The following is a 16,251-nucleotide window of genomic DNA, read 5'->3' as shown; positions in this document are numbered from 1 at the left end:
CAGAGAGATACTTGTGTTTGCTTCTTAGTTCACTTTTTTTCTTGACTGGTTAGGGAGGTAGGATGAAAGGGTCATGACCTCCAACAAAGAATTATTTTTTTAATCTTCGAGATGCTTTGTCTTTATTTATTTTGTATTATTCAAAGCTTGTGTATCAACTCACTCTGACTGGTAAATAGTCTGAACATGTTTTTTTTTCTCCCATTTCCCATAATCGTATCAGGTTACAACTTTGTACAATTAGTTATTGAACCTGACAAGACAGACAAATTGGTTTATTAATTATTGGTTACTAATTATTTTGTTTGATATAGAAATAAGGGAATAAATGCTACTTAAACAGAGATGTGGATGCATATATGGATTTAATCCCCTTATTATGTTGCAATTTAGCATAATTATTCATAAGTCATCGAAATACACGAATCAATTAAAAAAAAATTTTTTTATTAATTTAATTAATCAATTAATTTTTTTAATGTATCAGAAAAGGATCTAAACCCTGTAATTTTCTATAATGGGAAGTATTTAGTGGTTCTTTCCCTTATTTAAGCTTGCTTTTGTTTTTAAGAAGTATTATTTGTTTTCTATTGCTGTTTTGTTGTTGCTTTGGGGGTGTAGAAAAAGTGGAGTAAAGTTGGACGCCATTGTTTTTGTCTAGATTGACTGACTGGGTTTATGTGTCTTAACTTTGTGAACACGCTTAGCACTGGGCACTGGGCACCACCACTGGGCACCATCACTGGGCACCACCACTGGGCACCATCACTGGGCACTTCATCAAACGATTCATCTGTTGAGAAGATGAAAATGGAGGGGGTTGTGGTGTTCTTCTAAATGTGTGTGAGATTTCTTCCCCCCCCCTACTTTTCTTTTACGGGTTTGAATGTTTCTCCAGGCACTTCAAGGTCACGTCATCACTGGCAGGTTTCCGTCCAGCAGGATTGAGGGGGAGAAGGTCCACCTGACCTTTTCTGGAGATGTCTTGAAAATCTCAAGAAAAGATAAATATTCAAGTAAGTGGAACTATTTTTTTTAAATGTCCACTTTGAATTTTTCATTCTCTGAAAAAAAAAAACTCTTTTGTCAGTCCCTCGTTTGTCTAGTGAAGATTTTTTTTCCCTTATTATTGACCTTTGGTTAATTTTTTTTCTTTTTTTTTTTAACTCTATAAAAGTCTTGCATGCTTTTTTTTAACTCTTAATCATATAAGTCTCCAATGAATGTAAATGTAGTTTTGACCACATTTTTACAATTGGCATAAAGTATTTAGTGAAATGACCTCGTAGTAAAAAACTCAAAGAACTAAAGTTAGTCTCTTGAAGCAATTTATGTTGTGTTTATAGAGGTTTTTTTTTACATTTTCCTTTTATTAGATTTTAAAATACGTCTTTAGATTGCTAGAGATACTATATTTTTCAGTTGTCAACTTGGCACTATTGCTTGAAAACTAATTCTATAAAGATACGTGCGTGTCAAAAGTTTTCTGCTTTGTTTAAATTTGAAATACATCTCAGTGAGCCGAGCAAGTGTCGGGTCTGTGATCTATTCCATCATCGTCATTTATCACGTGAATTGGTGTCATTTAGAGTTATCTGTTCTAATTATCTGCCCTTGCCCTCGCGAAACGCATCTGGAATGTTATCGATTTCAGGTTGTTTCATTTTTGTTTTTTGTTGTAGGCAAGTCAGGCTCTCACCTATCGTGCTGATTAATGATGGGGGCTGGGGAGAGAAAAAAGGATGGAAAGTGTTCTCTCTTCTTACATTAGTTCCATTAACCAAAGATTAACTATAAATCTCTTCATAATGAAACATTTCGATTGTTTTGTTTTTTTGTTGTGTTTTGTTGTTGTTGTTGTTTTGGTCAACTTGCCATTTCTTGGGGTGAGAAAATATTGTGTTTTGAGCCTGAATACATGTCTCTTAAGGAGCCATTCCTGACTGAAGCCTACTGGTATAGGTACCATTTTTTATGCGTTATTTGGGAGGGGGGGGGGGGAATACAGAAAAACTATATTGGTACTTGATACTTTATTTTTTAACTATCTTACAGGCATCAAGGTTATCGGCGGTCACGTGACCAGCGAGATCGAGGTCAGGGATATCTTCTGCTCCAATGGCGTCATTCACATCATCGACGACCTCCTGCACACGCCAACGCGGACCATCGGCAGGGAGATCAAACTCCGTGAAGATCTGGGGTGAGAAGCTCGGGCCTTGTGGGTTTGTGTTGATTGACAATACCCTCGACCACAAAAAAAAAAAAGAAGAAAACTCTCTTGTATTATAGCATAAGCCAGAAATCGAATACACATTTTATCTATCAGGGATGAATCTCAATTAAATGTTTAAAAGTATTCATACCGCCATATTAGGATGTGTCCCTTGCCAATATACTGCAGATGTATTATGTATGAGATTAAATATCGATACCACATTGCTTTCAATGATGTAGTGTACTATCGCTGCTACTATGTTTTCATTGGTATTGTAGAGCCAATATCGATACCATTGTCTTGAATAGCATGGGATAGATAATAACGATAGAGATGAAGCGACAATGGAAGCTGTCTAAATTATACAATACCCTGTTGTTCTGTCAACTTTGGGGTAAAGCCAACGGCCATCGCAGACACATACGAAGCCCTAAGCATTCCTAAGAGGATCCTTATTACCTATAAAATGCTTCGGGCAGGAGGGGCTCGTTAGCCATGGCTAACTACCCACCTAATAGAAGGAAAACTCTGAATTCAAACATCTGTTGCCTTGCAGCTATACCCAATCATGGGAAAAGCTTCGGCAGTCAACCCTGAGGAAAAATCAGGAGCTGGCGACCCTAAGGCAGTTTGCAGCACCCAGTGCTACACTCTGGCAGAACCTGCGACGCCGCTGACCCCAAACTCTATCGGCGCTGCCGTTCCTCTAGATACATCAGCTGCGTGGAGTAGGGGGAACTGATGTGTGGGCGACATCTTTCCGACCACAGCTAATGCCCAGGCTTTCATCTCCATGAGATGATCCATAGTCGCTTCGTGATTGAAGGAGGCCATAGATTACCTTTCAAAGAGCAGTGCTGCTGCAGACTTGCCACATCGTCAGAAAAATTTCTCAGCGGACATTTGTAAGGGGAAAAACAATGACATTTTTTTTCCCTTTTAAAAAAGCTCGACCTTGACAGTCACAGAATGAAAATTAATTCATTTCCATAATAATAATAATGACAATAATAATAATTATGAAAATAATATCTTTGTTATCCTAGAGGAACTTTAGGTTACAATTTAGGAATTACACATAACCAATCCTAAAGACAGCATTATAAAATTAAGCTAATAGAAGTTGTCTTGCGATCCGACAGATCGAATAAATGAACTAGTGGAAGAGTAGGAAGCTAAAGCAATATCAGCAAGAATAAAACTAACAAAGTAGAGCAGACAATATTGCTTATTTGTACTCCCCAGCCTATTTAGGGGTCCTAGATGAAACCATCCACAACAGACTTGAACTCATTCTAGTTCTTAGAAAATGTATTTTCTCCTTGTATCGAGACTCTCCATTGGCTGTCTCTTGAAGTACAACAAATGACAAGAACTGCACAAAGTCATTGTGTGGTACTACAGTTGTTACTGAATTCATATATTCGGCTTGCTGTTGATACAGTTTTGCTTTACATGTTTGGGATGTACCTTCTGTTTTAAAGGTTCATGCATTCTAGTCCCAGGTATATACTGCCTCGGACGTGGGGATGGTTGAGACAACAGTCAGAGCTCTAACCTTCTTTTATTATAATTCGGTTAGCTCAATCAATACACTGGCTGAAGATATGAAAGAGAATCTTAATTTAAATAGTATATGTATAGTTTTTTGTGCTGCATTCATTTACTTCATAAATTAACCATGTAATTGAATAATTTTATTTTTAATACTAATATGTTTTGCAATATTTGCTGAATAAGCTCATTGTTTCCCCTTTACAGTTACATGCAAACGTTATTTGAGAAAGTGGCCGATACGTTGTACAACCTGAACTCAAAGAACGATAAGTACACTGTCTTTGTGCCAAACAACGACGCCTTCAGTTCTCTCCCCTGGGATACAATAAATAAACTGCTGTATTGGGAGAACTGGACCAAATCGGTGAGTAAGCTGAAGTCATTGTAATAGAAAATAGAACTTGATACATCTGATTTGTGTGTGTCCGACCACATTCTACCATCGTATACCATCCATAACGGTAATATCCGATCACATTATACCATTTCAGTAGCTATTTCCATTTAAATGTTGATTTTGTTACAACTATCGCTCCTGTATGATCCAGTTTCCTGTCCAGAAGGCTTTACCAAATTTTAAAAGTAATTTTTGGTCTTCATATTTGTGTAGATGTAGCTTGGCCAACACTCCAACTATAAACTACATTCTAAATAAAACATTTACAAAAGTAGTTTCCAGTCAAACCTTCGTTTAACTCGAGTCTTTAACTTGTAACTTGTGTAAAGAGGAATAACTTCAAAGTTTAGTAAATTCTTGGACGCTGACTGCAGAGCTAGAAAGGAGGATCCTAGCAATGGAATTGAGATGCTATAGAAGGATCCTAGGTATCACTTTCAAAGAAAACGCATAACAAACCAAGAGATTAGAGACAGGGTTACTGTAGCGATCGGACCCCATGATGACCTGCTAACTATCGTAAAAAAATGCAAGCTAAAAATCTATGGCCATATTGCAAGGTCTTCGGAAAAAAAAAAAGAAGACAGAGAAAGCGATGGGAAGACAACTTAAAAGAATGGACGGGCCTGCCATTGAAAGAGGTTCTATCAAAGGCAATAGACAGTGAGGAATGAAGAAAGACGGTGTACAAATCTTGCATGGTGCCCCAACAGACTAAGGGATAGGTAAGGTAAAAGGTAAATACTTATCTTAGCCTATCTAGATCTAAGTAAAATAAAAATGTTTGTTTTTTGTTTTTCTTCAACAAGGTGTTGAGAGCCCATGTTATAAAGAATGAGAACCGGACATTGGAAGAGATCCCGTCAGGGGCGGCACTGACGGCTGGCTACAACGTGGTCTATGTGTTAAAGAGAGATGGTCAAGGTAAGTGGCTCACCTCTTCACCTAACAACAAAGGTAAATGTTTCTAAGTCCAGACTTTTGTATGGTGGGAAGCGTGGTCGAGAGACTAAGTGCGCTTGAACTTGGCTTGTCTTGGCTACCTAGAAAGGGGCTCGAGGTTCGACACCCGACTCGGGTAGAGTTTACTGAGCGCCTAAAGGCAGCACGGAAAACCAACTCCTAGATACCCCATCTCCCCCACTGGTCCACAAATGAGATTGGACCAAAGCGCTCTGAGCATGCTATAAGCATGAAAGTAGCGCTATATAAAAGCTATAATAATAATGGCTCCAAGATGTAGACACTCAAAAAGTTATTAAGAAAGCAGAAAATGACCTTGTGAGGTGGGCGGACAAGAATTAAGGATGATTTGTTGGAGTTGTGCATTTAATTCCATATGCCTGAGACCATGGCCAGGGGTGACACCGAATCCAACGAGAACCTGCCTATGATGCTACCGTTGCTGTTATAGAGACAGACATTTTAAAGATGTAACGTTTATTGACAGGAGCGTATCTTATAATTATGCTGTCTTCTAGGCAAGCCAAGGAGCTTGTGAAAGAAGTCACTACATATTAAAGATGTGTAAAGAATTGGCTGAGATGGTGACACAAAGTCAGAAAATGTCATGGTGATGGCTGTTGATAAATACGTTCTACGAGTAATCCAATGAATAATTCGTTGATGGGGGACCTTAACGAGCCTAGTATGTGAATATCAAGTACATGGTTATGTTCATATAGGCCAACGTGGTAGTATTTTTTTTTTTTACGTTATTGGAAATCAAATTTTAAGTGTCATTTCGTAATACCAAGTAGTTTTTTAAAAATCTTGAGGTAATCTATTGTTATAGCTAACCATGCAGACTACCTACTAGTAGAGATGCATTATGTTACGTTACGTAAACCCAGTTTTTCATCACATTATCAAACCTAGCATAATGAGTTTGAGGATATGTATAATTCGTCTCTGGTAATTTGGGGGCCATATTGGATAGAAATGCCTGAGCCGATTTCGACACCCCTGGTCCCAGACACCCAGTCCGCCCCTGGTCCCAGACACCCAGTCCGCCCCTGGTCCCAGACACCCAGTCCGCCCCTGGTCCCAGACATTCAGGACTCGGGCGTAGTTCCTCGTGTACAACTGGTTCCATTATTTTTGTAATCACTATTTGTCTGTTTCAGTGTACGTAGTCAATAACAACATGATGGCCCATGTAGTGCTCGCCAATATACCAGCGGTCAACGGCTGGATACATATAGTGGACAAGATACTGACAGTGCCTTATGTGAACGTGGCTGACGTCTTGGGTTCCCGAGAGGAGTTCAGGTGTGGCATTCACACATTTTTTGTGTGTGCAAACACACTAGATTGTAGAAATGAATGTCTTTAGTCTACATTGCAAGGCTCTAGGTCAATATGTAGTGCAGGATTATCCTTTCATCTAATCCTTCGTCATTATCTCTTTCCTTATTCATTGAAATGTAATCCATTAATAATCTAATATATAAAGCAGAAAGTAAGGCGTATGTATGTAAGGTGTAGGTATGTAGGCCTATGTATGTGCCTAATAAAAATCAAAACTGTTTGATAAAGCTTGGCGTAAATTGTTCCTTTGATCATGGCGGAAACCGTAGTTTATGCTTAATACCCCTCCCATAAGCGGAGGGTACTAAAAATAGACAAAAGGTATCTAATTGTATCTCTTTTGAAGAACGAAAATTTTGAACAAATCGGATAAACCCGTTTTCACAGTACTTTATGTTTGATATGAATATGACGGCTGAACGGATAAATCTATTTTCACACTCTACTTTTATTTTCTCGGCAAAATAAAAAAAAATGATGTGAAGGGAACATTCTCCATGTTTGACATAGGTTTAAATTCAAACCAGTAGATCAGTAATACCCGAACTAAGGCCCGCGGGTCATATCCGGCTAGTATGATCATAAAGCTCATATTGTAATGATCCTAGAATATAGATGATTCTTACTATAAGAAAGCTCTTTTATAAATATATACATTGATGTTGAGCATGTTGACCTTCACATATCCATTAGTGTTTCAGTCTGTTGGGCGCCTCACGTGGTTTGTTGACTGACTTTTTGAATATTTCCATGTCGTTCTGTGATTCGCTTGTGTGTAGTCGGTAAAGAATGAAACAGGTGTAAACTTTTCGTGGACCATGTTATGTATGGAAACATGGGAGAGAATCGAACAGTTAAACCTGTGGAACTGTAAAGTTATCACTCTTTCAGTTTGCTGACATCGTCTACAAATTTAGTCCCATTATGTTAACGCCCTCTTTGTTAGCTAGTAACATTGTTTGGAGCCATATATGGGTGGGGAGTCTAATCGACTTCTGTGTGGCAACCTGCGGAAACATCCCCTTCACACATACCGAATCTATTGACTGAAATAATTCTGTACTTAGAATCGGTGATTCTAATTGTGCATATTAGCTGTAACAAACGTAAACAGTGACATAGTTTGGATGTTTGAGTTATTTCTCTTTCTCATATTCGTCTTCCCATTCTCTCTCTCTCTCTCTCTCTCTCTCTCTCTCTCATTTATTTGGGTTGTAAACGTTTTCCTGTTGATAATTTACAAATGAACCTGTACTGACCACTAGTCTAATTAAGTTGAATGCCCTTCTGTCCTCAGTTTATTTCATCAGTTAATGAGTCCACTCCTGGAGTACAAACAACTGATCAGCGCGCCACTCAGGAACGTGACTTTATTTGTACCATCATCTCGTTACCTACGGACACTGACCCCTCAGCAGATGACCAGGATCAAATCCAACCCGGACACTTTGAAAAAGGTCAGAAACCTGAACAGTTATCTCATTTCTTCTCTCTCTCTCTCTCTCTCTCTCTTATTTTCTCTCTCTCTCTCTTTATTTCTCTCTCTCTCTCTCTTTTTTTCTCCGTAACTCTCTCTGTCTTTTACTCTACTTTCTTTCTTTCTCTGTCTCTCTCTTTTCTGTTTTTTTTTCTGTCTCTTTCTATCTGTCTCATTTTCTAAGCTCTTGTGATTATATAATTTCACTATAACACATTTTTTCTCTCTGTCGCGCAACTTAAAAACTTATTTCTTAACAAATGGGCAACACACGGATGTTATTGTACATTTTTAAATTTTAATAAAATTTCACTTAGCTCATTGTTTTCTACTTAAATGGTAACATCAAAGTTTAGCGTCCTTGCAATTCATTATTTTATTGTGAAAAACTCCAAAGTCTGTCTTTCGTAGCTCTGTCGTATGCCATCATGGTGTTAATCTTTAGATTGGATAATATTTATTGTAGATTTGTACACTGACCTGTGGTCAGTGGAAACCAATAGTTCATTGCCAGGTCTGTACGACGTGGCAACGAGCTATTGGTCTCCACTGCCCATACGTTGCGACTGCTGCATGTCAGTGTTGAGTGGCGATCGGTCTAGCCATCAGCTTAATGCCTAGAAGCGAATTAAGAAACGTAATTCTGTCTAGATAGCCCTGATGTATGTGTCGGTCTGTCCTACTAATGACCTTGTCCTACTAGTGACCTTGACCTACTTTCTTCCAGATATTCTATGGACACGTCCTTCCAAATGTGCGTCTTGATGACGTTTTCCTCAGACAGTATCCAGAAGACGACTACTGCTCTAGAAGTTCTTACAACGTCACATTCAACATCAGCAGAACTAAAGATGGTCTGTTCAGTATAATGTCTTTGTAAAACACTAATAACTACGCAGCATAAGTTATAATATAATAGCTTATACTGTAGAATTGTTCTATTTTCTTATGTACTTAATGTAGGCCTATCCGTAAATTTCATGTAATTAGGTTTTTAAATATTACAGTCCATATTATTGTTAATCATTTTTATTCATAATTCACAAACCTAACTTTAACCTACATGGATATAGTATTTATTAAACTTAACATCACAGATCTTGTTTACTGTCATCATTGCTTTGGGAATTATCGTTCATATTTCCTTTGAATGACAATGGGTCGTTGGGGGGTAAAAGTTTTAAAGACAAGAATTTGTATTTGTCATCTCGTTTCTGGATAAAACCCTCAGCATTGAATGTTCCCTGACCGGAACTGGGAAGGTCATGGTGGCTAAGTGTTGTGCTGGCCACACAATATCCACCTTATCTCTAAATAGAACACATTTTGAACTAGACTTACAACAAGTTTTTTTTAAAAACGCGTAGCTACACGCATCAATTTAAAAGAAATTTTTTTTTTCATCTTCAACGGTTGTTAATGTTGACATTGCTATCTGCTGTGCTGGTAGTTACTGCTACCGGTACTTGCAAGTCCTTGTTTCTAGTGTAACAACCTATAAGCCTGTGTCTGTCCCTTGCGCTAGGAACCACCGTGGATGCTGGCTATGATGAATCCATGCCTCTGGACCTGCAGGGCCGCGCCTACGGCTGCTCTGACGGCGTCATCTACAGTATTGACGGCATCCTCAACTACTCCCCGTTCACCATGCTGGAGAGACTCAGGAGGGATCCCAAACTGAGGTATGGGAACACCCAGTGGTCACAAATAGGTTTTTTGCTTGGGGTCAAATGGCTTTAAGAGTTGACCAACAAAAATGTCAGAGCTGGTTATCTGTGAGCTTCTGATGATGGTGTGCTTTATGTGTTAGGAAGGTGTCATGAAGGTGTCGTGAAGGATCTTATGGTTGAAATAGGTCAGTGAGAATCACTGACTACCTTGTGCTTGTGTGTGTACATTGCAAAGTTTGTCAGCACTGTTTTAAAATGTTTTGTGTTAAAAAAAAATATTCGTTTTTATCACTTGTGAAATAGGCAAATATTTAAAAATTTAGCTGATCAGGAGCGAGAAATAAAACAATTACTTTATATTTACGTTACCCCCCCCCCCGGGTCCTGCCCCCCCCCCCCCCAGGACCATGTTCACTTTGAAATTAAGGGTAAATGATGGCTGCCTGGTCGTGTGGTTTATGCTCTGGACTTTCATTCTGCGGGTTTGATGGTGCCGGGTTTGAACCCTCTGCGCTGCAATCATCTGTCATCATGAAGGAGGTTTGGGCTAGGATGTCATTAGCTTTAAATCTGAAGGGACTTGCAAAACATCTCAAACAAAAGGAAACCAAGACTTCAGAATGAAAATAAAATAAAATCTTCTGCCCCCAATCTATCTAGACTTATGACATTCAAATGACATTCTTTTTTTTTTTTTTGTCATGTTTTTTTTTTTATTTCACTTCAGTGCATCTTTTGAATTGATGACGACACTTGCACCTGCTGCAGACATTGAACTGCTCAACAGGCCTGATCTGTCCTTCACCTTTCTCATGCCAGACAACACAGCACTGTATCACATGAGTATGAAGGCAAAAAGGAAATTTCAAAGTCTTCCAGACGACGAGAAAAGAAAGTAAGTGTCCTACTTCCGCTTTCTCTTTTAACGATTCCGGCATTGTATTAGAAAACTTTATATCGAAACCGGTCATTTGTTATTAAAAACTCCATATATAGTGGATAGTAGTCTGATACTTGTTAAATCTAGGAATTCTTTAGCTTAACCTTGGGGTTACGTAACATAGAGGCAGATGAGGTTTGTCTGTTAGTTGTCCATTCACATTGAAGCACACATCTTTTTTTGAAACCAAAACCTCTGCTGCCATACGGCTAAAGGTTAACACAAGGAATGCTTTGGAGAACACTTGGGGAACACTTCAAGAGTTAAGCCTATATAATAGTAAAATCATGAGACAATGATTCTTGGGCCCGTAGTGTTACATTCTGGTAGATCTTACGCTTCTATTATCCTTCTTTGTAGTTCTTTTTGGAGTCAACAAGTGTGTGGGGGGCCGAAATTCTTATCTTAAATTCTAACCCAGTTTTTTTTTAATTAGCAATATGATATACTACAACAGGTGAAATCAGATGGTCTAAAAACTCACGGAGCTTCTACCTAATTATAAAAACACAGACCTTATACAATAATAATGTTCATTTATTTTGATAATTTCTTCTGCAGAATATTTTGGCGTCACGTGATCAATGGCTCCGTCCTGTACTCAGAAGACTTCAGGTCGGACAAATTCAACAAAGAAATATTTCCACCTAATGTCACAATGACCAAGTCCAATGATGGTAGAAACTTTTTTGGATATTTTTAATGTTTTTGTTGCTTTTTCAGTTTTTCTTTTTATTTCAATCTAGTATAATATTCCATTGGTTTCTCACACTAGGCCTCATTATAAGTTGTATACTCACCTCCCCTGGAAATGTTTGACACAGAACTGTTATCCTGCCATTCCATGGGCTACAGTAAAAAGTAGCCTCAGTCTGTGAAAACTCAAGTACCACCTAAGAAAAACTGAAGCAAAGTACAGTCACCTAATTCAAAGGGGTTACCAACAAGTGTTACTTCTTCCCTAGTGCTATAAGAGTAGAAATGGGTTGCCTGAAAACCAACGGCTTGGCAAACTTTAAGTCACTGATCAACATGCATGACTAGATTGACCCAGGGATATATATAGGACGTAATAATCTTCTCTTTTGAAGTAATGTCTACAATTTATAAGATAAGATGAGTATTTCTCGAGCCATGGGAGGTTCTAATATTCAATATTAGTGTAAAAGAAATTCCTAGCTTTGCCAGTGTTCTTTCTGGTTCATCAAATCTTATCTTATCTTATATGATTCAGACGTTACTTCAAAAAAGAAGATGATTACGTCCTACACGTCATGCATTCAGTCATGCATATTAACCAATGACCTAGCTTAACTGAGTATGAAGGGAAATTTACATTTCAGAATTTTGAATTAAAAGTCTTTAAAAACAAAAAAATAGATTTTAAAAAGAAGTGCACAGTTGTGTCTCTTTCATCCATTTGCTCTTTGCTCTCCCTTGAATTTCTGCTTTATTAGTTAGTAGGCAGTGCCAAGGGAAATAATCATGGAAAAAAAAGTTCAATTATATTTACAGATTAGAAACAAAAGAGAATTGTAAACTCTTTGCAATTATTAATGTCATGTACTTTTATAATTAGGATGATGAATTGCTAGATGCATAGTATCTTCAACTCTAGCATTACAATATATAAGTAATTATCTTTTCTTTGATGAGAGTTATAATTTATAAGATAGCTCACATTAATAAATATATAGAGAGAAGAAATCATAAGAAGACCTGCAATGTTCAAGCATTGACATCAGATGGCACATCAATGAAATTGGTTTTCTCATTATAATGTATACTATTGTTTAAAAATACTCTGAACTATTTTACAAGTTGAGGGGGGAAAAAAGGGGGTCTTACATTAATTATGAAATTAAAAAAATACTTGTAAGAAATAAATAAATTTGGAGAAAAAAAAACAGCTAATATCCCTTTGGTATTTTTATCAAAAAGAATATGCCACAGAGAATATTTCTTTTGATATGGCGGTTATAAAGTACACCAACAGACTATTTCTTTTCGATATGTAGAGAGATGCTATAAGTTGGTTCAATCTTCAAATCTTATTCTTTAACTCTTTCTCTCCATAAATTATTTCTCCACGTTTTGACGGAATTCTTCATTTTGTCCATTACTATTTCACTACTCCTGTTATGATTAAGCTTCAATAGATTTGTTATTTGTTATCAGAAAATGTTTTATTTGGTATAGAATTAAAGGGAAATGAATGCTCTTTTTATATAACACAAAGTCAAGTTTATAAAATTAAACATTCATTTAATTTAATGACCTCAAATCAATGGTGGTATCATCAATTAGGAGAGAAAGAGTTAAAGGAATGTCTCTGATTAATAAGATATTTGAATGTTTTCTCTCATTTCTCTTCCCTAGTTTATTTTATGCACTACAAGTCCATCAAGAGCGAGGTCAAACATTGGAACCTTTTGGCCTGTAACGGGGTCATCCATGTCCTTATGCAATTTCTGTACGATGCCAACGGCTCTGGCGAGGCCACCACGCCCAACACTGTCATTCAAGTCAACCCGGTGACTGGCCTGGTGGGCAAGTTGGAAGGGGGCACAACCAGGAGCAGTAACTCTTCCATTGTTTCAACGTTCCTCTTTTTAGCATTGGCCATTTTAATGAGGTATAGATGATCCAAGAGAGGAAAGCTAGAAGATACATTCATGGATGTTTGGCTAATTATGGCTGAGATTGGCTGTGATGGGACATATGGTTTAACCGGCTATGATGGGATAAACGGTTTAACTGCTTGTGATGGGACATAAGGTTTAACTGCCTGTGATAGGACTTAAGGTTTAACTTGCTCTGATGGACATAAGGCTTAACTGGCTGCAATTGATTTATGATAAGGAGAACTGACTTAGCTATAGCATGAGTGTGGCTTGAATGAATTGGAAACATTTCACAAGCCAAAGACAATGCATTCAATGAATATTTGAAAAAAAAAATGAAATCAAGTTGATGGATTTGCAAAATTACATGAGTGAATGCAGACAAATTAGTTGAATATCAATTTTGATTTCTTTAAATGTTTTAAAATGTCTAATGTTTTTCTATTCTTAACTGTATGATTATCAATAAGAAAATTCTTGGATTTTTATTTATTTTTTATATTTGGAAGTATGACATTATGTCCATCATCATGTAAATGTTATGTCCATCATCATGTAAATGTCGAATGTGTATATTCTAATGAAATCTAATTTAATATACATTTAATTTACATTTCTTTCTTTCTTAACTTCAAATCTCCATCATATAGGAAAGTGTCATTGTTACCAGGTCATATTTTTTTTTTTTGTTGAGTATTTCATTAAAAACTAGGTCATCAGTTTTTGCTGGAAATAAAATTATCTTTGTTCTGTGTAAAACATTGGATCAAATTTTTGTTTGTATGTGGAAGTATACTGATTCCTTTTCTAATTTTTAGATTTACATTTTTGAACTTGTAATGATATCAATTTTTTAGTGCTAATTGATGTGACAGTTTGATTTTACAATAATCAATCACTACATTTTTGACAGCCGTAAAAATTTTTAAAAAAAATTTCGAAAAAAAAAATTCTTAATCCGTTGAAATTGGGATGTAATTTTATCTCTTTTGTGGTGGCCCTTGGGGCTGTTGCACCATGGTCCTCCATTCAATTCAGCCCTGGTTAGAGTTATTCTCCTTGTGTCCCTATCAATAATCATCTTGTGAATTCTTTGTTACCATGACTACCATAATTTATGTTGATCAAGAGACTTAATAAAACATTCACCTTACATAATGAGTGATGCCAATGTTTCTTTGTTTTAATGATCAATAGTTCAGTTACCTCTTATTTTAGGTTCTCATATGTCAGAATATTCCCTAATGTGTCAGTGGAGGCCATCAAGGAACTCATCCACCAAGTAGATAAATACTTTTATGGTAAATTTAAGATTAGTTAGAACTTGATAAAGTAAATACAAAATATGTAATTACTCATGAAAGAAATGTTTGCTGAAGCGAGAAATTTTGCATAAATTAGACATAATAGTTGATCTTTGTTAAAACACAAAATAAGTGAAGAGAATAAATGTGGTTTTCTATTTGAAGAAAAGTTTGTTTGTTATATTTGCAGAAACAATGAGACAGTTAAGAAAAGGGAGGTAACAAAATTAATGTTTTCTTTGTTTGTCCAGATTATGACAATTATCAATCTGACATATATGCCAAAATCATGTTCATTTAAATTATTATAATTTCTTTAATAACTTATTATCTTATTACTCAAACTTCATTACATATGCATTATGCTGTGATTTTGCATTTCTTGTCATCAGCTCTTGTCACTGTATGAATTAATATATTTTTAATACATTATTATGAATACAACTTTCTTTGTATATAACTATTTTATTCTAGAGAAAATAATGTTTGTGTCATTATGTCTTGCCTTATTTGATGTGTGATCCTTATTCATCTGGTCCAGATCAAGGGGTTTGGTAGTAGAAAACTTGATGGGAATCTTTAGTTTTGAGAAGAGTCCTTTTCTAAGAATGCTGAAATACATTGTTTTTTTAGTTTTAGCATTTCCTTAATGTGATAATGCTTAACAAATGCTACAAGAGTCCTTTGGTCATCTATCTGCTTGTTCTATTCAGTTTTATTTTGTATTGTTCCCTCTTTCCAGATCTTGTGGTCAGTAGGGCAGATGATGTAAAGATCATATCAGTTTCTATTGATGTAAAGATCATCAGTTTCTATTGCGGCCAGTTTATGAGAGTGTTTAGTCACCAACCACCTTTACTTTCTCCAACTGTCAGGTATCCATTAGAATTGGCTGGACTTGGGGTGTCATAAAAATTCCATGAATTCACAAACCCAGTCTTCTGCAATAGTTGAACTCGAGACCTTTTAATTAAGAAGTCAAGCGTTTACCACTTGGCCACCACATTATGATTGTTTTTTAATCATTTATTTTGGCAGTTTTATCACTCAGTTTTATCTGTCAGTCAAAAAGAAGAAAATGATCTTCTACAATTGTAGATCATTTCAAATATACCTCTATACTTTTAGTGAGCCTGTGTCCACATATTTAACACCTAGAAAATAAAAGCTGGAGAAATATTGCTTAATATGTACAGACAAGGGAAGAAATTTTCTACACTAATTTATTGACCTTTTTTTAGATTTTAAATCCAAGCAATTAATATATATATATATAGGTAATTTTTAAAAATTAACTTATTCTTAAATGATATAGTAAGCCTGAGTCTTATCTTATTAGGGCAAAAGGGAGATACTCAATAATATGAAAGATGATATAACTTTTGTTAGTTCCCTTGAGTCGTCCAGTTTGATATAAGGGAAATAAATAAATTATTAATTTAATAATTAAGGAAGTGATCTTTCTGAAAATTTAATCACAGTCTAATCACACAACACTTTTTGTGTGAAACTTTAACTCAATAGGATACTGAAAAGTTATGAAAATAAATTAAATCAAATTTTGTGTATTTTAGACTTTCAACCCATGACAAGAGCCACACCCCTGATCCATTTATTTTGATGTACTGCTCTAACCAGGAATGACTGTAGACCAAATAGTAGCCTGGTACTTTAGTTTGAAGGAAGATGCTTACTCTTCTTCGTACTACTGTGTCAGTAATCACTGTCAGTCCAATGCACAATGTAGATACTTT

General features: G+C 36.3%; 1 protein-coding gene across 3 annotated transcripts in view; it reads left to right on the top strand.

The window, feature by feature from the left end:
- LOC106073270 (uncharacterized) overlaps nucleotides 1–14,116 on the top strand; it is a 353,065-nt gene extending 338,949 nt beyond the window's left edge. For all 3 annotated transcript variants that reach the window (XM_056016627.1, XM_056016626.1, XM_056016625.1), the window contains 11 exons: nucleotides 899–1,016; nucleotides 2,056–2,203; nucleotides 3,980–4,139; nucleotides 4,982–5,096; nucleotides 6,299–6,443; nucleotides 7,780–7,939; nucleotides 8,687–8,813; nucleotides 9,485–9,641; nucleotides 10,357–10,524; nucleotides 11,131–11,246; nucleotides 12,949–14,116. In XM_056016627.1, coding sequence (XP_055872602.1) covers nucleotides 899–1,016; nucleotides 2,056–2,203; nucleotides 3,980–4,139; nucleotides 4,982–5,096; nucleotides 6,299–6,443; nucleotides 7,780–7,939; nucleotides 8,687–8,813; nucleotides 9,485–9,641; nucleotides 10,357–10,524; nucleotides 11,131–11,246; nucleotides 12,949–13,214 — 1,680 coding nt within the window. In that variant the 3' untranslated portion in view covers nucleotides 13,215–14,116. The remainder of the gene's footprint in view (nucleotides 1–898; nucleotides 1,017–2,055; nucleotides 2,204–3,979; nucleotides 4,140–4,981; nucleotides 5,097–6,298; nucleotides 6,444–7,779; nucleotides 7,940–8,686; nucleotides 8,814–9,484; nucleotides 9,642–10,356; nucleotides 10,525–11,130; nucleotides 11,247–12,948) is intronic.
- The last annotated feature ends 2,135 nt before the right edge of the window (nucleotides 14,117–16,251 follow it).

Source organism: Biomphalaria glabrata, chromosome 18 (genome assembly GCF_947242115.1).
Source record: "Biomphalaria glabrata chromosome 18, xgBioGlab47.1, whole genome shotgun sequence".
Lineage (NCBI taxonomy): Eukaryota > Metazoa > Mollusca > Gastropoda > Planorbidae > Biomphalaria > Biomphalaria glabrata.
Note: the sequence above shows the minus strand (reverse complement) of the source record. Positions and strands in the feature narration are given on the sequence as shown.